The 22,938-nt window shown below is 52.5% G+C and overlaps 1 protein-coding gene across 1 annotated transcript; it reads right to left on the reverse strand.

Moving 5' to 3' along the window:
• Positions 1-1,611: 1,611 nt before the first annotated feature.
• On the reverse strand, positions 1,612-15,729 carry SASH3 (SAM and SH3 domain containing 3). The gene is made up of 8 exons (XM_040265183.1): positions 15,488-15,729; positions 8,090-8,185; positions 7,571-7,717; positions 5,639-5,780; positions 4,318-4,466; positions 3,964-4,173; positions 3,689-3,839; positions 1,612-3,198 (listed from the first exon to the last, which is right to left on the reverse strand). Exons 1-8 carry the CDS (start codon positions 15,542-15,544, stop codon positions 3,008-3,010), a joined length of 1,143 nt encoding a protein of 380 aa, XP_040121117.1. The 5' UTR covers positions 15,545-15,729; the 3' UTR covers positions 1,612-3,007.
• Positions 15,730-22,938: the final 7,209 nt, after the last annotated feature.

The following is a 22,938-nucleotide window of genomic DNA, read 5'->3' on the forward strand; positions in this document are numbered from 1 at the left end:
TAGGGGGGTTGAAAATTGTAGGACTCTCCTCTGATAGGCTCCCCTTGGTGTATGTGGATTTTAAGTACTTTGGGTTTTATTCACCCGCACTCTGCATCTTTCCAAAAGCCTGCATAGAAAGGCAGCAGGACAATGACTTTGCTGCTACCCTAAACTGGAGGCTTAGGCCTGTTAGTTCCATTGTTTTCAAAAATTAAAACACGATGTATGGCAAAACCAATACAATAAAGTAGTTAACCTCCAATTAAAATAAATAAATTTATATTAAAAAAGTAAAACATTGGTCCTTTTTTATAGATATAAAAATCATTGTTTTGAAATTCAAATGAGACAAGAATATATTATGTGAATACTTCTCTTGCTCACTCCCCTAATCCCAACCACCCTCCTCACAAGATCACCACTGGTTAACCATTTGATGCAGATTTTTCTGGTCTTTATTCTTGTGTATATTTCCTTTTCATAAATAAAAATGGAATCACTCTATAAATAAGGTTTATTACTCACTTCCCCCCCATGATATTGCTCAGACTTCTTTTACAAGAACGTTTGTACGTTATTTGTAAAATTTTAACATTTCAAGTTAAACAATAAAAAATCACAAAGATTTTTCCTGTGTCATTACATATTTTTCTACAACATTGTGTTTAATGATGTATGAATGAACCATAATGTATCTAACTAATTCCCCATTTGCATTGTTTCCAATTTTTTACGCGAATCTAGCCTGAATATCTTTGTCCATATATCTGTGTGCACTCATGTGGCTCTTTGTACAGATGGAATCCTAGGAAGGGAATGGCTGGGTCAAAGGATGTCAGAGGCACATCACAGAGGGATAGACTGCCCTCTGGAGGGCTGGCGAGGCTTTGAAAGCTTGTTGGGTTTCCCACTCAACCTGTTTCCTCTGTAAATTGGGAAGATGATGGAAGATATCCCCTCAGAGGATGAGGATGCATGCAAAGCCCGTGTTGGTGCTTTTGAAATGACGGCAACTCTTCAGTACCGCTTGGGCGGTGAGGCCATTTGGGCTGCCCAGCCACTCACAGTAGTGGATGATTGTGGCTGGGAACAAAGCATGGAAGCAGAGTGGCCTCATCCTCACGCTGGTGGGAGCTCACATTCCAGTTTGCTGTCCCTAAAGCAGTTCATGTTGGAGAAACAAAGCCAAGGGTCCTAGTCTCCAGTTCACCTCCCAGGAGACAGTGGAGCTTCAGTGGGTACATGGTGGGACCTGAGAAGAGGTGACCTTGGAGAAAAGGCCATGCTGACTGCAAGTCTCCCCGTCTTGGACCCTGGACAGCCCCCAGGACAGGCTCCTCAGTCACTGAGGGTGGGGAATGAATAATTCTAAGAAGGAGAGAGCTATTGCTTCCCACCCTCAGACCCGAGCAAGGCTGGTGGCCACAGGAGCCTGGGCTCTGAGGAGGGTTGGTCAGCCATCAGCGGGATCAAGGGCATGAGCATCTTTTGGGTAAGGGACAGATGGCCCTGACAGTGAAGGAAATTCTGCTGAGTCCAGCTTTGAAGGAGACTGATCTCTTCCATCCCCCCACACCCTGCCCCTTACCTCCCCGCCTCCTCCATAGGAAAGACAGCAGGAGACAGTAATTTAGTTCTACCAGTTTATTACTACCAACCTGTCACCCTCCACCCTCATGCACACATGCTCAGTCATGTGACCCCATGGACTGCAGCCCGCCAAACTCCTCTGTCCATGGGATTCTGCAGGCAAGAATACTGGAGTGGGTTGCCATTTCCTTCTCCAGGGGATCTTCCCAACCCGGGGACCAAACCCGTGTCTCCTGCACTGGTAGGCAGATTCTTTATCACTGAGCCACCTTGGAAGCACCTCCCCCCACCTCCCTCATATTTACACTGAAACCGTCCCCCCAAGATGGCTTCTACCAGAGTTTCTGGTTCTGGATCCAAGTGTGTCTGCGAAGCAGGCAGTCCAAGACATGGTGGGCACTGTTTGCCCTCAGGCCATTTGGGCCCTGGGAAAGAGTTACTCTGGGAATTCTGGGCACAAACTTGGTACTGGGGTCAAGGGAGGCCCCCTACCAACACTCTCTCCCTTCTGGAGCTCAAGGTCCATCAAAACCTTTAGCAGAGTAAAGGTGGAGTAGCAGACTCCACAATGTTAAGCTTTGCACTTTCTTTGCTTTTAAGGACCCACGTGAGAGGCCAGGTCTGGGCCTGGACCTCTGAGGGGCCAGTCTGTCCTTGGAAGCCAGGTCTGGCTCAGCCTTGGGGAAGTGTCATTTGAGGGGCTCAGAAGGTGCTTATTGAGATGTGGGCATTGACTTAAGCTGGGGCAGTTGCAGCTTGGCTTGAGTTATATGAGAAGGTACGGAACGGATGAGCCCCTCTAGCACCCTCAGTAAACCCCACTGGCGTCCGGGGCCATAGTAACAGGACAACAGACATTTAACCATCACAGAATGTCAGAGTTAGCAAGGCCCTCAGAAACTATACATTCTTATCCTGACCCGTCCTAGACTGAGACTGAAGAAAGCACTTGGTTGAAGTGGCACAATGATTTAGTGGCTAAACCTGTAAGAAAATTAAGGTGAAGGAAAGTAGGAAAGACACATGTGGCTTTCTTCAAACCTTTGAGAATCTGGATTCATCTGTGATCAGTTAAGAGTCCTTTGCAATGGTCACCTTTCCCAGGGTGTTGAGATTGGACCTGAACCACTGACTTGGCTCCCTTTTCAGGATCATCACGACAAAGGAAGATGGTGTGGAGGCAAGGAGGGTCTGGAGGCCTTGGTGGCCTCTTGGTGCCCCCCTTGCCTTGGCTGCAGCTGGAAGAGCTGTGCTGTCAGTAGCTGGTGGAGAGAGGCGGCCAGGCTTGTGTGGCCTGTCAGGCACTCCAGTTGCATCTGTAAGGCCTGGCCGGCCTCTGCTGCCCTAGGGGCCCTTGGGGGAGCAGGGCCAGGATCAGGGCCAGCCCTCCAGCCTAGGGCCACCACGGGAGGCCGGGTCCATCCCCTCTCCGGCCTCAAGGGGCCCCAGACAGGGAGAGGCCATGCAGTTGCTCCTCGGTGCCCGCCAGCTCTGCTTCATCACGCCCACTCTCAGAGCCCTCGAAGCAGCCAGAGTCGCGTGGGATGTCCACCTTGGGCTCTGCCACTGTGCTCACCGCTGGCTCCTGGCCACTCTCCGTGCCCTCTTCTGCCTCCTCACTGCCAGCTGCCAGAGGCCAGGGAGGAAGAGGAATTTGGGGAGGCTCAGGCTTTAGTGGTGAGGGGGCTTCAGAAATCTCAGGGGCTCCTTGTGGGTGGAGGGACCCTGGGAAGCCCACTGGAGGCTGTCTCGCCCTCTGGGGGCCCACCACCACCCTCCCCCTGCCCCAAGTACTGTCCAGGCCAGCTCTCCTGTCCAGGAGTGCAAACGTCTTCAGCACTGAGCTAGTAGCCAGGAAGCCTGCTCTTGCAGGCTCATCATTACCCAACACTGAGGCCTGGAGTCTGTGCCTCACCTCCTCTGGCCCCCTTTGATCTCACAGGATGTTGTAGAGGTTGAGAAAACTCTCCTAAAACCCCTTCTCCTCACAAGCTCTGCCCAGAGATGGGAATTCAAGTGTAGAAAGCGCCTGCCCACTGTGGAGGGGCACCAGGGCAGGACTGGGGCAGGCTTCCCCACCCCACCCTTCCCACCCTCCACTCCTAAGCCCACTCACTGTCATAGTCCAGCAGCAGCTCAGCGGCCGTGAGCAGCTTGGCCCGATGCTGCGGGTCCATGATGTTTAGCTCATTGAGGTGTGTTTCCCGTAGCTCTTTGAAGTCCTCCAGTGTCTGGTAGCCATTGAGCAGCAGAGTGGATGTGTGCTCCTGTGGGCAGAAGCAGGCCACTTACCAGCAACCCCCACTGAAGACCCATCTCTCCGCCCGGAACTGACTTGCTCTGGCCCCCATCCCTTGCTCCTAGACATGCGGGCAGGCCCCCTACTCAAACCTCAAGGCCGATGCGCTCCAGCAGCTCATGCAGAGTCTTGGGCTTGGGCCTCTTGCCCTTGCTCTGTCGGCGGCTGGGGCGGGCAGGCCCCACAGCCTCCTCGGGCAGCACATCCACATAGATGAACTTGAAAGAGCCCAGCCTGCCGTTGAGCAGGCCCAGCCATGTGCCCACGGGCGGCTTTTCAACGATCTGGATCACGTCTCCTTTCTGTGGGAGGAGAGGAGAGTAGAATGGACGGAGGATGAGGGGGCCCCTTGGCCTCTTGTTGACACCACCTGACCCTGGCTCAGTTCAGCCTCCTGTATGGGTACAACCTGCCAGGCTCAGCAGAGGCCTGAATGCTAACCTTACCTGCAGTTTCAGTGAGTCACGGTCATAGGGGCTGGGAGTGAAGTCAGTGTGGACTCGTGCCCGGCCACAGAAGGGGCCCGTGTATTGTGGTGCAGTCGATTCCTCCCCAAGGTTTCCAGAACCTGGGCTGGGGCTGCAGAGTTCACTGCCTGCAGGAAATGGGGTGGGGAGGAAGGTCATCTTTGTCCCCAGGATAGCTGGGGCAGTGCCTAGCTGGTACCTTCCAGGGGGTCTGGCTAGAAATCCCAAGGGAAGAAAACTGAGCTCCAAGAAATCTCACACTGCAGAAGTGATTCTGAACCAACCTCTCCGCCACCCTGATGAGCATAGCTTCAGGGGCCCCAGGCATGAAAACAGTTGACCATAAGAGGATCAAAGACTAGGCATATTGGGAGGGTCTCTAGAAACCAACTGGGCCAACACCCCCAATGAGCAGATGAGGAAAACTGAGACCAGTCAGGCTAAGTGAACTGCCCAAAGCGTCTCATCTTGTAATTGGCAGCCCTGGGTCTGTTAGACTCCAGGCTTCCTGACTCCCACTCCAGGGCTCCTGGAAGTCACCTTCCACCAAGAAGCCACACCGTGCATCAATATTACTTAATAAGACTCGGTGTCTAGCTACATCACATGGAAACTCAGATTCTTTCTGAGAAGGGCAGGATGAAGGGCGGAAGTGACTTTTAGTGGGGGTAAGGAACTGTCTTTGGAGCAAGAGAAACATCAGAGAACTTGGAACTAATCATAAGGGTGAGAAAGGCAGTGCCTCTGTAGGTCTGCAGCCCACAGCCTGCAGAACCTCGTTCAGCAGGGCTGCTGAAAGCTCCTGTCCAGCCCCAGGGACATCTAGAAGATGCCAAGTGGAGCCCCGGGCCCAGCAAACCAAGGGCTTGTGTCCAGGAGGTGGACTCTTCACAGCAGGAGAGCCAATACCCTGACCCCCAGCCTTGGATGTCAGAGGCCCAGGGAGCCCATAGCCTCTAGCTCCCCTTGGAAGGTGGAGGAGGCGACCAAGAGGGCAATGAGGTTCTTCCAGCCAGTGGAGGCTCCTGGAGGGCAGAACTAAATTCAAGACGGGGTCACCTTGGGCAAGTCACTTAACTTGCCTGAGCCTCAGTTTTCACATCAACGAAGTGGGGATAATAATATTACCGCCCCATGAGATTATTAGGAAGATTTAATTTCAAGAGACTGGGAAAGGTCCCAGCAGATTAACAGGAAAGATTCATTTCTTTTACCAAACCTCTCAGACAGTCATCTGTATGGTGTTCACCCTGTCCTTTCCTCCAGGGTCAGCAAGTGTGCCCCCACCTCCCACACTCACCTGTGGATGCCTGGCGGCTGAGAGCTGGGAGCTCCCGCTCCTCCTGCTCAGAAAAAGCCAGCACCATCTTCTCAGGGCCTGGGCTGTCCAGGCTGCAGTCTGGAGATGTTGGGGATGCTGAGCCCTCCTCCAGAGTATCTCCCTGGAGGGGAGAAGAAGCAGGAAGCTCTGAGTAGTCTCGGTTGAGGTGCCCATGGGGCCGCCTCGGATGCAGAGGAAGTGAGCCGGGGCTCCCAGGAGAGCTGGGGCCTGGCTGCCACCCCAGCCATGCCTCTTGCAAGGCTGCAGGGCACCCTCTGGGCCCTAGTTTCCTCTTCTGTGAAGTGGGACTGAGAGTGCTTGCCCTGCCCATGGAATGAGGCTCCCTTGATACCATGTGAATGTGCTGTGTCAGCCTGAAGTGCCCATGTACACACACAAAAAGTCTTGGTGCTGGAGTCTGAACCCAGAGGTGTTAGTAGCGCATAGCCAGGCAGGTCACAGTGCTGAAGAGACTCACTACTTTTAACTATGTTCCTATGTGCGACACAGGATTTTAGTTCATCCTTACTCAGGGACAGGTGCTTGATCCTCCCAAGCTGACAGGTGAGAAGTCATGGAGGAACATTCCCAAGGCCATGCAGGAACTCACAGCCCCGTCAGCCTGACTCCACAGCTGCTGGGCCTCCCCAGCCCTCAGTGCAGTTGTAACTCTTTCACTAGTTGACTGAATGGGAATAAAAGCCCTGAGTTGTAGGGGTTGCCAGTTTCTGTCTTGTAAATACTTCCCACAGTGGCCAACAGATTTACCACCTAAATGAGCAGTGTGCATGCGTTCACAGTCGTGTGAAACTCCTTGTGACCCCATGGACGGTAGCCCACCAGGCTCCTGTGTCCATGGGATAGCCCAGGCAGGAATACTGGAGTGGGTTGCAATGCCCTTCTCCAGGGGTTCTTCCTGACCCAGGGATCGAACCCACATCACCTATGGCTCCTGCATTGGCAGGCAGAATCTTTACCACTGGGCCACCAGGGAAGCCAGCATGAGCGGCAGCATTGGCTATTTGCAACCCCCAGCCACTGGAACAAGGGCACAGAACACAGTGAAAGGCAGGACAAGAGTTAGGAAGTGAATTTTGAAGACTGACTTTACTCTTTTTCTTCTTAAAATAATTGATTTAATTCTAAGTTGGTATAAATTAACTTTCAATAATGCTTGTATCTCACACCTGGCTCATGAAATTACTGAAGATTTGAGCAACTGCTGTCTTGAGCTGGCAGGAGTCTGCTAGCGGGAGCTAACTCCAGCACACTGCTGCCAGGGTGCCTCCTCTGAGAGCCAGGAGCAAACCAGACGCCCGGTGTGACTTCAGCTACTTGGATGTGCCTGCTCCACAGCTGTCTGTCTTGCCCTCCCTCCCTGGGCCAAGGCCAGCCTTTTAAAAAAAAAAAAAAAACTTTTTTATTTTGTATTGGAATATAGCCAATTAACAATGTTGTGATCTTTTCAGGTGGACAGCGAAGGGACTCAGCTATACATGTATGTATTCTACCCCAAACCCCATCCCCACGGCCAGCCTTCTCGATTTTCTTTCTTCGGGCACCTTTGAATCAAGCCATTCCAATCCCAGTGGCTGATTTCAAGTAAAACTTCATGGTGAATGAACATGCCCCAGGCTATCTCATCTCCTCAGGCCAGTCTCCCGAGGAAGCTTGTTTCCCAGACCTTCATCCCTCCTCAGACCGCACTCCTGCTCCCTCAGGACTGTGCCTGCCTGCCACGTGCTTGGCTGGGGGAACTCCCTTCCCATGGTGACCTTCGTGCTTGTATGGGGCCAGGCAGTGTGCCCAGGCAGTGGCTCTCCTGACGGCTATGCTCACCCCCTACTAGACCGCTGCTTTTCCTTGTGGCAACCCCCCCAACCCACGGCGTCCCTGGGTCCCAGGCCTCACCATCTCCTCTGACAGGGCCTTCACCATCTTCTTGCCCGTCTTCCTGTTCATGGTTCGGGAAATCACCGCCCTCCACTTCTTCCCCAGCTTCTTGCCGCTCTTCTCGGCATCCTCTGGGGTCGGCACACCTGACTCATCTTCTGGAATCTGTGACAAGAAATTTGGAGATTCAGGAACCTAGGTGGCCATGTCTGGGTCCAGGACTTGGGAGCAGAAGGAGGGCTTGGGGTCCAGGTAAACCCTGGAGGGGTGGGAAGGAGAGGTCCTTATCCTCATTTTAGCCCCAGACCTATTCTTGGCCCTATTCATTCATATTTAAATTGGCAATTTGCAAACGAAAAGAATGCAGGTGAAGCTTTAGGGCCCAGACTTTTGGTGGGTGCAGAGGTAGGCCCAAAGTGTTTAAAAAGGCTTTGCCTCCACAATCCTAAAATCCTCTTTCCCCTCCCTCCCTCCCTCCCCTCCACTCCCCAATCCAGGGCCCGCAGCCAGATCCCCCAAGGAGGCTCTGGAACTCACATTATCATCCAGATTAAATTCCTTCTCGCTCACCACAGGGGAGCTGGGTTTGGATTTGGCAAAATCTTTGAAGCTGCTGGAGCGCTGAAGGGAGAGCTGGGAGAAGCAGAGGTGTTACCAGGAGTTAAATTGTGTGGCATTACACTTGTGGTCAGTAAGGAGCACAGAGCTGTTCTCGCTCCCAACACAGCGCGTTTAACGCAGGGCCGGGCCCAGAGCTGAGAGGTGACGCTGCAAGTCCTCATCCTGCTCTTCAGCAGCCAGCAGTCCCCTTAAGCAGGCTCCTCACCTCAGGAGCCTCAACCCAGTCAGGCCACAGGCTGAGCCCACTGTTCCACCAGAACCTTAATTCTGGTCCCCAGAACCCTGTAGTAAAAGATTAAATGTGTCGGAGGAAACGCATGTCTACTACTGGAGACCTACCTCGCGTGCAACAGCATCACCTCTTCATACAGTAGAGCAAACCCTCCAAAACCCCACAGCCCGGCCTCCAGGCTCTCTCTTCCCCAGGCCTGGTTTCCTGTGACTGATCGTGGGAAACACACTGGGGCCCTCAGCCTGACACATCGATATCCCAAGAAGAGAGAGGGCCGTGACACATTGGTGTCCCATCCAAGGGCCAATAAGACTGGCATTATGCGTTCTGGAAAGCCATGGTACAGACTGAATGAGAAAAGGTTTGGGACATCAATGATTGGTTCTGACATAATAAAAGAACGCTGCCATTTTCTGTCTTCATCTCTGCTTTTAATCTCAGCTGCTAATGAGCTGGCTACTCTACGCTCTTGCCAGTGTTCAGATTTGTTGTTGTTTAGTCACTAAGTCCTGTCCAACTCATTGTGACCCCCATGGGACCCCTATGGACTGTAGCCCACCAGGCTCCTCTCTCCATGGTTCAACCTATTGTTTGTGCTTCGAATGAAAACTGTTGCCCATCTCTGCTGTATCAGCAAACAAAGGATGCCGTGGCCATCCAACCATCAGTCACCCCTTGGTGAGCCTGAAGGCACCAGGATGCAGACTGGCTGCCGGCTGCCAGGCTCTTAGCCACTTCAGCCACCACTGATGATGCTCCCTGAGGGGACACAGGATGGGAAAGAACACAATACTGGCCCTTATCTTTGCAAAGCAAAGGAATAACTTCAGTAAGGGCAGACTCTTACATCTTCCTATAACACAGAGAAGTGCTAAATTTATTTACTTGGGTTGTCTAGTTTTCTTTAACTAACAGTAATCTTTTGATATTCTGACTACCTGGTCTTTGTTACAAAACTCCTTGGTATTCTGGCTCCTCCCTTACCTCTCCGGAGCAGTCCCTCGGAGCTATCTGAGAGGCTTCCCCCAACCCCCACCCCCCCCAAGTCCTCAGAAAGTCCACTCAATAAACCATAATTCTCAACTTTTAGGTTATGCATTTTCAGTCGACAGCACTGATAAGCCTGTTTTCAGGAAATGAGCTTTCTTAACTGCACATGCATGCCCATGGCGAGATAGTAGGAGAAAGTGGGGCCAGGTAAGGAGAGCTGACTTGAGACACAAGAAGGGGAGGCTGAACCCGAATCAAGTCAAGACCAGAGGTGCACACAGGAACCAGGGTTCACAGATGGCCAGACAGATAGAGTGGGGTCGGCTGCAGACACCAGAGATAAGGGCTTGAGGAACCGAAGCCCCAAACCTGCACAAAGTTGAAAGTTTCACATCCTCTTTCCTACGAAAGGGGGGTCCAGTGACAATCCCCCAGGGCAGGGGCAGTATCACACACACTCCCATCCATATAATTGGTCCCCCGCTCCCAGGGACTACAGTGGAGCACTTCAGTAATCAGGGGCAGCGGCCACACCTTCTGGGAGGTCACAGCAAGCTAGCGGACCAGAAACCAGGTCAGCGGCCAGGTCAAGCAGATACCACCACCATGAAGGCCTCCTGGGTGAGGCGCCTGCATCCTTAGGAAGAAAGCCCCTTACATGTGATGCGGGGGAGCTGAGAAAGGGACCTGAGTGGTACAGGGCATGGTGGTGGGGTGACCGCTCCTATTCCTATGCATCTCTTCCATCCTCCTTCCCTGGTTTTCCCTGTCCACTATTTTTTTCCTCTTTTTCTCCCTCGTTCTCCCCTTCTCTCCTCCACCTTCCATTCATTTTCCCCCTAGCTAAGATGCAGCTGCCTGGATAACTTCCTCCTCTTATTGCCTGGAAAAGAGGGAACAGAGAGAGGGTGGGCACCAGGCTGGCCCGGGCCCAAGGAGGGTAGGCTGGGCACCTATATTTAGGCCGATCAGGCCTATTGTGGCTTTCCCTTCACCAAGCCCGAGTCTGGTCTGCAGACCAGGAGGCTGAGAGTCGCCCCTGAAGCCCCAGGGACCAGTGAGCCTGGAAAGCCCGCAGCAGGGAAGGCGTGGGGCCGGAAGTGGGCTTTGTTGAGGAAGAGTAAACTGACCGCTAGGCTGCCCTCTAATTGCAGTTCTTTCCTTTTCCTGTCATTAATCTGCCGTCGTCGGGGTTTGGGGGTGGCTGGGGGGGAGGGGGTTTGGGGGTGGCTGGGAGGGCGGCTTTTTGGCTCCTGGGACCTCTGTCCCAGCTTTAGCTCGAAATGGGAGAAAACAATCTAAAAGGCCCAAGGGGACGGCGCTGGAACGTGGGCCTGGCCAGCTGCTCCTCAACCCTGGCCTGGGTACACAGAAAGGACTAGAAAAATTCTTTGGGGGACTAAGGATAAGGGTCTTTTGCCCAGCCCACCTCTAAACTCAGGAGCACCCCAAATATCCTGAATGCCTTTCAGTGAGTCTGAAGTGACTCATATGTCCAGGTATGAGTGGAAATCCTTGAGCCCTTTTGGATTTTCTGCCTGGCCTCCCTTTAGGGTGAGGCCTTCCTGGGTGTCCTGGGCTGGAGGTGGTACCATACACTGTAAGCCCCATTTTCATGTCTAAGGGGAGTATGTGGGCCTCTCGGAAAGAACGTGTGTCACACATTGCTGAGTGTGACCTTCGGTAAGTTTCTTTATCTTCCCCAAACCTCAGTCTCTTTATTTGGTGTCAGCTGGCAAGAGTTCACATCTTGCTTCTGTCATGGAGCAGCTGTGTAAAGCTGGGTGAATTTCTCAACTTCTCTGGGCTTCTGTTTCCTCATGGGTGAAATGAAGAGCATAGCACCCATCTCACTGGGTTGTTGTGAGGCGGAGAGGGGTGAGCCTGGGACATGGCAACCACTCACGGCTCCTATCCCTTGCCTTCCCTACAATCAACCATAGCTTTTCCCATCCTTCAGAACCCAGTTTAACTGGAAACAACTCAAACACTCATCAGCTGTAGAGAGGACCTGTGAACTGTGGCAGTCACACGAGGGCATAGCACACGGCAATGAACTTCGTGCAACTCTCCCCAGCAATATGGTGATGCTCACAACTACACTGTTGGGCAGAAGAGACTGCCACCAGGGTATACTATATGGTTCCCTGTACAGAAAGTTAAAAACTAATCCATGCAGTTGGAAGTCAGGAGAGTGGTTGGTTACCTTTGGGGGAAAGGGGGCATGCAGTGACTGGCAGGGGCATGAGGGAAACTTCTGGAGTGTTGGAAGTGTTCTGTGTGATCCAGGGGCTGCCTACATGGGGATGCTCACTTTACAGAAATCCGTCGAGTGTTATATTTGTGATGTACATGCTTCTTTGTATGGATATTATACTTCAATAAAAAGGATTTTCAAATCTAGTTTTAAAGGCACTGCCCCCCTGCAGGAAGCTTCCCCCATCGCCCCCTCAGAGGCTCACCCTGCTGGGCCTGGCATCTTCCCTGCTTTCTAAGCAACTGTGGCTTTCCAGCGTCTCTCCAGCCCCATCCCAGGTGTCTCTGCTGCTATGCTGTCTGCTCCTTCAGCATACTGGTCGCATACTGAGCACCCTCTGGGCTCTGGACGCTGGCCTGTGCATGTGTGGGGATCCAGTAATGAGAGGTCGAGTACCTCCCCTGTGCCCTGTGCCTTGCCAAGCACTGTGTGTGTGTCCACTCACTTCAGCCTCCCTGCAGCCCCGTCTTACACCCACTCTTTCCCCTGGGGACACTGAAACTGGGAGAAATGAAGCATCCTAGATGGAATGACACAGTAGGTGGAAGCCAGTGTCAAGCCCATGTCTGAGATTCTGGAAGCTTCTGCTTGTTACTGTGCTCAGAGCTCACGAAGTCACCCCCTCGTACAGAAGTGGATTAAGGGTAATGGTGACTGTAGGTGGGATTTGGAAGAAGCTACCAGGAGAGCAGGTGGGAGCATGGAGGGAGAAGGACTCTGGAGGGCTTCGTGGAGGAGGAGGCACGTTTGAGCTGGGCCATCCTGGGGATCCAGGATTGCTCCAGGTGAAGCTGGGAAGGGTTTGATCAAGAATGATGATGGAATTGTGAGTATACCAGTGTTTGGGGTGAATGGTGGAGCAGAAAAGGCCACGGAAGGCCCTTGCCAGCCATGGTGTTAGCCTGTGGGCAATGAGGAGCCATGGAAAATATGAAGCGCATGCTAGTGGCAGGGGTAGGGGGTGGCACACCAAGGTGTGCTGTAGGAAGGGAGCCAGCAAAAGTAATGTGCCAAGATTGCAGAAGAGAAGGGCAGGGAGAAATTGGAAGGAGTGGACAAGTGACCCCTCAGATGGGAGCCTTGAGTCCTCTCCATTTTCCCTGGTGGCAGGTCTGGGATGTAGTGAAGAGTAGGTATGCGATGGGGTAGGACTATCCTTAGGGGAGGCAGGTCCTAGGACAAACTCCTGTCCACTGCCTATATTCCAGCAGATCAGAGAGAGTGCAAAGAGATGCTTTGATGGAGGCAAGAGTCTCCAAATGGCAGCCAAGGGGTATTGCCTCCCCCAACCTCCCTCCCCCTTCAACCTGGGCATCTCCTCAGTCCTTCATGACACACACATCCTGACCCCACCACCCTGGAAGGCTTGTGCCTGACTCTGCTTGGGGCTCCTTGGAAGGTCACTCAGTCCATAGCCATCTGGGCCTGCCATGCAGAGCCCTTCTGCTGATAGGTTGAGTCTTTTATGCTCATCAGACTTCTCCAGTGCTTTTGAGGTCAGTAGAGAGATGAGAGTAGAGGGAGAAGGGGTTAAGACTCTGGACACTGACAGATCTTGGCTTCACTCCCTGCTTGGCAGCTTCCTAGCTGTGTGTCCTTGAGTAAATCACTTCACCTCTCTGCGCCTTGGCCGTAAAGTAAAAACAACACTGGCCCCCACCTCACAAGGATGTTGTGAAGAGCCAGCGAGCTAAGAGATGAGTGCAGAGCATAGCGCCCGGCATCTGATGAGCTATGAGGTCTTGTTTTCTCCACTTCAGGGCTGGCTTGTTTTTGGCAGTGGGCTCTCTGCCCCCACCCACGGCTTCAGTGTGCACCCCTTCATGTACACAGGCACACATGTGATAGTGCACTTGCATGTACTGTTGCAATTGGTCCATACAACCTCCTGAGGTGGGCAGGTCAGGACCTATCCCTCTTTGTCAAGGTCCCCAGCACATCTTCCACTCACTCCACACTAGCCTTTGTACTATTCCCTCCACCACATTGCCTTGGCCTCTCAGGGGCAGGGATGTGCCCAAGTCACAGAGCTGGAGCTGCGCTGCTGCCTCCCGGCCTGGGGAAGCTGCTGTGTCCGCCTTCTGGAAAGCTGGTTTGTCTAAGAGTGCTTCCAGGGGATGCGGCTGGGAGAGTGGCTCTGGGGGCTGGCCCAGGCTCTGATGGGCTGAGGCAGGATTTGCCAGGCCGATGTTGCCCTAGAGGACATGGCCCTCAGAGGGCTGCAACAGCCTGGACCCTCCTGGGAGAGGCCTGTGGGGAATCCCAGAAACCCACCAAACCCAGAATCTGGATGATGGAAGTGGGGAGAGAAAATGGGACTTCTGGCTCCTGTGAGCCTTCAGGCCCCTCCACCTGAGGCGGCACAAGCTGCTTGTGTGGAAGTGTCAGCTCTTTCTCAGACTCTTTTCTCTGCTCAGCTCCCGTGTGGCTTGAGGCCCAGCAGTGTCTTGGGCGGTCTCCGATTCCCATCCCCATCAGCCGAAGAACAAGGGGAAGTGGACCCACTCACTGAGGAGGGCCAGCCAATGGCAAGTCTGCCAGGGTAGTCTGCCGGGGCTGGCGCTGTGTGGTGCTTGGACAGGGGTGACAGAGCCTGTGTGAAGAGTGGTGAATCTCTTTCCCACCCGCCCACCTCCACTGCAACCTCAGCCAAGCGGCTGGGGTGGGGGAGAATACAGCCGGAAGTGGCAGCCACCCCAGGACTTGAGGGGGAGCAGGATATACACCCCAGTGCCCCGAGGCTCGGCTTCTCAGCTGGTTCGGTCTCTGCCTGGTAGCCGCTCCTCTGACAAAGGGGCTCCCCCACGGAGCACCTGGGCTAGGCTCCAGGGGAAAGCAGCAGGGCACCATGGAGGCCTGGAGGCCCCGGACCTTGGCCTGTGGCTATGCCTGGCCTCTCCGACCTGCTTCAGGCCTAGTTGGGATGGTCCTAGGATCCTGCTGGGTGTGTGGATGTACCTGCTGATGGCTGGGGAGAATCTGACAATTGAGTCCAAGATTGAAGTGTAGAAATCCTCAAATTCAACTAGAGAAACCTAAATGTGGCAGAGCCTTCAAGGAATCTTCTAGGCTGGCCTCAAAACTCCAGGAAGATGAGCAGCAGCTTTTCTTGTTGGCCTTTAAAATATGCCTGCTCCCCACCCACGGAATTTTTCCCCCTCAGCCCTCACTCCCACGCCTCATCTCAGCAGCTTCATTTCTCATTCTTCACAAATAATTTCTCCCCAGCTGGGAAGAACCTGCATGCCCCCTGCCACCCACTGCGGGTTTGGAGGCCCTTTCCCTGAATCTGGAAATCTGGGCTGCATCTTCAGGTGGCCCCCTCTCCTGTGGGCGCCCGGGAGCTACAACAAAGCTGAATGAAGATGGCCAAGCTCAGGCTAGGGCCAAAGGGCAGGGGTTCTGTGAGCATCATGGCTCCTGGCCGGGCAGCCCAGTGGAGCTCTGTGAGTGAGATGGCTCCTGAGAGGCAGGCTCGCAAGGGACTGTTGTAGGGGAAAGACTAAATACAGTCTCAGGTTCAACTTGAGAATTGTATTCTGTAATTCTTAAATTCTAGTCTAGGATTCTAGTCCCCAATTTTAAGTCTCTTACCCTGGTAGTGTTGAATCCTGCAACTCAAGGCTTCCAAGAGTGTATTCTATAACTCTGTTTCTCTACAATTTGGGACGTCTCTCCTGGACTTCTGTTACTAGTCCCATGCCCTTGGGAGAATGGCCGTCACCTACAGACTCAACAGAAGGTCTTTGGCTCTTCCCACTTCTGTGAGTTCTGGAGAGGATGGGCTGAGAGAGCAGAGGGAAGGAAGCAACAAGTTCCCAAAGATGCTCCTCACCTTTTTCTTCTGAGTAGGCTCCTTCTCGCTGGCGTTGGAGGGCTTACGGCGCAACATGGTCCTCTATCCTGGTGATACTCCGTGCCTGCTCTCTTAGGTGTCAAGATGCAGAGGCCTCTTGCTCAGCCTCGCCAGTACCGTCCAGGGGCCACGGCATGGACTGAGCCTGTGGCTGCCACTCTGACTGCTGCACTGGCAGCTTGGGGGTGCGGGCCATGGACACCCGGCGGCAGCGGCATACAGGAAGCCCCGTCACGTGACCTACTCTTACAGCAATCGCAGCCCCTGCCGGCCCCTGGGGAGGAAGGAAGTCCCAGCTTCAGTCTCCAGAGATTCTGATGCAGACAGCTTTTGGGTTGAACAAGCAGAGAAAAGTCCCTACCCTGCCATCTCATGGCAATCCTTGCCAGTCCTTTGGCCAATCAACCTGATGTTATACAGCCTACTCAAGCCTTTTATCTCACTGACCAGAATCCAGATACTGCAGGTGGGACCATCTCTCTGCTGGTGTTGGGCCAATGCTCCCAGTCACCTTGTATCACCAAGATCATCACTGTGATCACTACCTCTACCATCACCCTAGAGTCATCATTCCTATCTACAGCCATCACCTTACAGATAAGCCCTGAAGTCATCCCCACTGCCGTCAGAACATCTACAGCCATTATTGCTAGAACAACCCCAGCCATCACCTCTACAGTCATCATCACTGCCTCTGTGACCATCACAATTGTATCCTTTCAGCTGTTACCCTTACAGACATTACAACCAGTCATGCCCATGACACTCTTCCCCATATGACCATCACCTCTACCACCATTACCACTTTCCTGTAGCCAACACCTCTGGGCTCTCATCCCTGCCATCAACACACCTGGGTGATCTGTCTGTATCTGCCTCCCGACTGCCACTGTCACCCATGCAGCTATCATCCTCTTAGCTACCACCCTTCCAGACACTATCACTAGAGCCAGTCATGCCCAGTGATGCCTTCACCCTTACAACCGTAACTGCTAGAGCCATGTACCCTCTGTCATCATCACCCTGCAGCTGTCATCTCCCCCCACACCGGCACACCTCCAGCCATCCTCACCAGAGCAGTCACACCCAGAGTCAACATCCCTTGGCCATCACTACTTATATTTATCACCACCACAGTCATCATCACGAAAAAAAAAAAAAAAAGCAATTGCAAGTCAGTCCACACCACCAGCAAACGTCCCTTTCGGCAGGCATCTCTTGACCGTCTGTGTGCTAAATTTAGAATGTTCACTTTGTGGGTCTTTGGTGGCAGACATTTTAATAACGTTAATGACAATCTTATCACAAAAGCAATTCATTTGTATCACATACAATTTAGAAAAGAAGGATAAACAAAAAGAAGAAAGTTCAAATATCCCTTTCTGTTCTCTCTCTCTGCAGTACAATTTGCACAGAAAGCAGATTAGTGGTTTGGGGGGTTGGGGAAGGAAGAGAGAGATCAGGAGGGACCCAAGGATGCTTTGAGGGGTGATGGATAGTTCACACTCTTGGTCGTGGAGATGGTTCATCATTGTATACAAATGTAAAAACTCAACAAACCGTATACTTTTCAAAAGTGCAACTTATTGTAGTTCAATTACACCTAAATAAAGTTGTTTTTAAATTTTCAAAAGTTCAAGTCCCACTTCACACAGTGCATTGGTATCTGCTTGTCAAGCTGACCACAGTATCAAGATTTTCTGGCGCTATGCACCTTCTGCTAGAGGTGATTTGTAACGGCCACCGAGAAGCCCAGGCATAATACACCACAATTATTTCACCAGGCCTCTACAGATGAATTTACGTTGGCTTGATATTTTGACTCTTCATCGTACATCCTTAAAGGAAATATTCACAGCTACGATTTATTTATTTATTTTTTCTCCTTAGGATACATTTCCAGAAGGGGAATCCCTGGGGGAAAAGATGTGCACCTTTTAAAGCTTTCCATTATGGGGCACTCGTGAAATTTGAGGTTGTTCCCAAGATGTGTTGACTTCTTCCCCCTACTCTCCAGCCTGCCCTATGCCCTCCCACCATCCATCGGTGGGGGTGAGCTCAGGAAAGCCTAGGTCCTTTCCCCCCAAGCTGAAAGCATACTTCTTTGGCTCCGTCCTACTCAGCCTGCCCGGTAGACTCGCAAAAAGACCAGCACCGCCAGCTCGCACCCCTTCCTCTACCCTCCCCGTGGCCTGCGCTTTCCAGCCCCAAAGTCCTTCCCAGGTCGACCCCGGGCCGCGGGAACTGCCGAACCGCGCTGCGCGGTGTGGGGGACCCGGCGGGCCTTGGGGGACAGGAGACGGCGATCGGGGGCGCCAGGCGCGGGACACGCAGCTGCGGGGCTTGGGGCACATGGGGCTCGGGCGGCCGGAGCGGAGCAGCCTGGGTGGAGCCACTGGCCCAACCTTCCCGGCCCGCGCCGCGAGCGCGCGTCCCGGGCCTGCGCAGGATGTGCCGGCTTCCTGTTTGCTCAGCTCCGGCCGCGAGCCGAGCTCACACACTAACCGCAGTCTTCAAAGGCAGCCACCGCAGCCCGGCGCTGGGCGCTGCGACCGCCTCGTCGAGGACGGGAGAAGGCAGAGGAGTGGGGGAGGGGGTGAAGGGACCTCGAGAGAAGTACAGCGGGGCGACCCGCCCCCGGGACAGAAGGGAGCGGGGGTTTTCCCTTCCCCTCTGGCTTCTTTGCAGATCTCTCTCTTCTGGTCCGCTCTGTCCACTCAGGGGGTCCTGGGCTCCCTCTTCCGCACTTGCCTTCTCGGAACGTTAGTCCCAGCAGACTGCCCTGGCCCCCGTCCCATTAGGTCAGGCCCCAGCTGGCTAATGGGCCCTAAAAACGTTTTTAATAGGTGTTGCCTTCCGGGCAACACATTTGTATTTTATAGTTTCTGTTTCAGGTACACAAAGCCCTCAGTTGAAAAAGCGATCCAGGTCAGCAGTTCAGGGAACAAGGCCACCTCCAACTTGATAATGGGCAGGCAAACAGGACCCAGGATAGAGCTCTCTGCCCAGAGCCTTGTGCCAGGCATTCTGAGGAGATGTGAGATAATAGCTGTCAGGGTCCCTCGCACCTGGGAGCTTCCATCTTAGGTAGGGGCGGCAAGCTTACATCTGCCCAGCACTGTTCTTTGCCAAGCACGACAGGAGGCACTTCAGAAACATTTAATGCCACCACAGGCCCCGCCATTCCCAACCAGGGGAAGCAGTTTAAATTGGGGTTATTATGGCAAAGATATGTATAGTATAATAGGTGGGGCAGGAGTATTGTGGTGTGTGTGTGTGTATGTGTGTGTGTGTGTGTGTGTGTGTGTTGTGGGGTAGGGGGAGTATTCCACAAATAGTGAGAACTGTCTGAACCTTCAGAGGGCAGATCCTGGGCTTCCATAGACACAAAGGTCATTGTAGACTGCATTCACATAGAGCAGCCCCTGACTTGCACCTCATCTCAAGAGATTCTAATTTGCTAGATGATCATGGGTGGAATATTTGTGGCTGATGTGACCCAGACATGTATGAACGCATCCGTCACTCTGCAAATGGGTACAATCCTGCTGTGAGAGAGTAAGTTTAGATAAGCGATATCTAAATTTGGAAAACTTCCCAAATGATTCTGATTCTCATCGTTCCCTGACACCCACACACATGCAGTTGAAAATAAGAACACTATGTGGCAGGCAGTGGGCTCTACAACAACCCTATAAAGCAGCCACTGCTGTTATCCTCATTTCCAGGGAGGAAGCCAAGACTCAGAGGGGTTCAGCAAACTGTGTAAGCCAACACAGCTAGGAAGTAACGGAGCTAACTTAAACACAGGCTTGGTCTGGGTTTAAGGCCCGTGCTATTAACCACTAGGTTCAAGTGCCTCTGATATAGAGTTTCTGAACAAGGTGAGAGAATTGCCACCCTATCCTGGTTGAGGTACCACAGGGCCACCTTGAAACAAAGCAGGGTGAAGAGGATGCGGAGAGCATCTGGAAGGGGCATCACATACACAATAGCTGGAGAGTTAGGGTTGATTAAATGCAGGCGATATACAGGGGCATTCTTGTCAACCTAGGGAGTATTCACATCTGTAATACCTGGCTTAGAGGGTTGGAATGGGGAAGCAAGCCAACTTCAAACAGCTGTTGTATAGACGGAAGGGCAGTATTCTAGGTGGCCAGGAATGATGGGGAAGAGATAAACGGAAGATTTGGGTTCATTTCATGGAAGACATTTTTTGATATTCAGATGGTACTAGCTCAGCCCTGGTAAATAGTGATCTTCCTGTCTCTAGAAACATTTCAAGTGGAGACCACACAGTCCCTTGGAAATACCTGGGCATTTCCAAGGTAAAGTCCATCTTGGTAGCCAGAGCCCTTGTCACACTTCATGATGGTCATTTTAGGTGGGGTCAAGGGCAAGGAGAGCAGAAGTGCAAGTGAGAGGAGGGTAGAAGAGAGCCAGGAGCCTGGGCAAGAAGCCACCATCTCCGTACATATAGACAGCACATGGGGAGCTCGCAGCTCTGGGAAGGCCGGGGAGCCCCTGGCAGCAGGGGCTGATGGGAAGGAAAGACAGTCATCTCTGAATCTCTGAACTCATGATAAGGTCTGGGTTTAAAAACAAAACAAAAAAAAAACACCTGCAGGCAGCGGTGGCAATTACCATCAGAGGAAGAGGCTGGGCTCTATGACCTTGGGCAAGTGACTTTGGGCCATGAGCTCTAATGAAGAGAATGACAATGATAATGTGGGCCTTGCATGGGGGTTGGAGGGGAGGAGTGTGGTGTGTGTGTAAGTATAACCAGCGTTACTCAGGTGACACGTATAGAGAAAGCGCTCTTGGCCCAGTGTCCAGTGCTTGGAAAGCTTGGTCCCTGCTGGGTGACTCCACCTCAGTTCCCTCCAGACTCCACCCAGAGTTTCTCCTCCAGCCTTGGCACCTGCTCCTACATCATATCTGGACCTCAGCTAAGATCTCTGCTTCATGACCTGGTGGCCCATATCCTGTATGTTTCCACCTTGTCAAGGGCAGGGTCGTTCAGCCCAAGCAATTCTAGAACACAGGAGGTGTGACAAGCAAGAAGTCCTAGGACACTCAGGACCACTGGGAGGGAAATCAGCTTTTTAGCTTCAGGGTCTTGCCATGGACCACTGGGACTTTCTCAACCACCAGCCTACCTCACTTGAACTGCTTGCTCAGTTCCTGTTTCACAAAGAAACTAGGAAGTGAAGAGATGGGCCAGCGTCAGGGCAAGGGTTGGCTGGGCGGAGCAGGGCTGGGGAGTGCCTCCCACTCCCCTCTGAGAGAACCTTGAGGGACAAGATGGACTGAGAGGAAACGGTTGTTATTGAATCTTTCATATTTCTATTTTTTGGCTTCAACAGGGCCCAGTCACTGATTGAGGAAGTACCCAGTAAGTTGGTAACGTTCACTGCTGACGTGGTTAAGCTGGGTGAAGGGTGGCTAGCCCAACCCCTTCTGTGGTTCTAGCCCATGAACAGCTGGAGCAGCTGGCGGGCAAGTGAGAGAGGACCAAGTCATAATTTTGAAAATGAACCGTTTAGAGTCTCTGTTCACGTATAGAGGTATGTCATCTTATCCACGTTCTTTTGTATTCCAGAAAGGATATAAAGGGTCAAAAATGGAGGTCAATCCCATCATCACCACAGCTGTCACAGCTCTGTGACCTCAAAGAGGTCTTCGTGCGCCTCAGTTTGCTCATTAGCACCAGTAGGGGAGTAACTGAGGCCCATCCTGGGAGTCAGAGGGGAGCTGGCTCGGAGCTGAGTCAGGAGTACTGGCGGCTTCATCTGAGCTCCTACCTCAAAGAACAGTGTCACCTTGGGCAAGTCCCTTCTTTTTTCTTGTCTGCTGTTGCAGTTTTCCCATCTGGATACTGAAACAGTCAAACCTGCTTTTTGTTTATTTGGGTCTGGAGCTATTAGTCAGGACTGGCTATGTCATTTGTGGGGCCTTGTGCAAAGTGAAAGGCTGGGTTATTCAGTTACTAATTTGAGTCTGACTCTTTGCGACCTCATGGACTGCAGCATGCCAGGCTTCCCTGTCCTTCATTCTCTTCCCAGAGTTTGCTGGAAGTCATGTCCACTGAGTCGGTGATGCCATCCAACCATCCCCTTGTTAAAAAAAACTCTTAAAGATTTCAAGATGATGACATCAGAATATCACATCAAATTTGGGGCCTTTCTAAGCACAAGGCCTCAGGCAACTGCACAGGTCAGTCAGTCAGAATGTGGCCCTGCAATTGCTTCCAATACAACTGTATGGGAAGCCCCTTCGGCTGCTTTTTTCTTTTTAATTGAAGTATAGATGATTGACAACATAGCATCAGTTTCAGGTGAATTGGCACGCTGCTTTGCCCTGTGGCATTTCTGAGGAGCCCTGGGCTCCAGGGAGCATAGCTGGGAAAACACAGAGACTTGTTCAAAAGCCTGTCTGGTTTTGACAATTTATATGTAAAAGTTGAGCCCAAACCTTTTCCTTACCTCCCTCCAAAGGTGGGCAGATGATGGCATTTTCATCTGTGAGGCTTCCTGGCTTACAGGGCGCTGTCACATCTGGATCTCATGGGCCTCTCATCATAACCTCATGAGTAAGGTGGGCCAGGGAGTTTACAAGCAGGGATAACTGAAGACCAGAGAGGTGTGGTGACTTGAGCAAGGCCACACAGCTGGTACAAGAACTCTAGAATCCTAACTCCTAGGAAAAGGGAGTTTTCCACATGGCCTGCTTCACAGTGGCGATTGGCAGGTAAGGAGGGGTTTGGCAAGCTTTATTCTCCAGTATAAAAACCAAGGACCAGAGTCCAAGGCAACATTTATTTATCTTTGATTTCTACTGATATCTCAAGTGCCCTGTGTTCGCCCTGCTGTGCGCCCTGAACGTCTCCCTGCCTGATCCAGAGGGAAGCCCTTGAAGCAGGATACTCTGCAGGCCGGGCATCTGAGGCCCAGGAAGGGAGGTGGTGAGGGGCTGTGGCCCCCTCTGCAGCCAGGATTCTGGGGCCAGGGTTCTCAACCCCAAAATGGTGGATTGGAACAGGCAGTTAAGTTGTGGGGAGATGAGGCAAAGCCCTGGGTCTTGCGCGAAAGGGAGGAAAGGGGTGTGAGCTGCCCTAGGGTGAAAGCCTTGTGAGGGGCTCTTGGCCAGGCACTCGGGGCCCCCTGCTGCCCAGGAACCCCAGGAGCAAGTGTCAGGGGTCAAAGGTAAAGACCAGGGCAGGCAGGCCCTGGGGAAGTAGGATGGTGTGAAGAATGTGAGCTAAGTCTCAACTCACCAGCTGTGTGATCCTGGTTGAACCTGTTTTCTCATCTGTCAAACAGTGAGAACCAGAACTTTTTTCCCTTTTTAAGGGAATGGGTCCTGGAGTCCTTTGCTTGGTTTAAATCCTGCTCATTTCCTTGACAAGTGACCTTGACAACTTGGTTAAT

This window comes from Oryx dammah, unplaced genomic scaffold (genome assembly GCF_014754425.2).
Source record: "Oryx dammah isolate SB20612 unplaced genomic scaffold, SCBI_Odam_1.1 HiC_scaffold_23, whole genome shotgun sequence".
Taxonomy (NCBI): Eukaryota; Metazoa; Chordata; class Mammalia; order Artiodactyla; family Bovidae; genus Oryx; species Oryx dammah.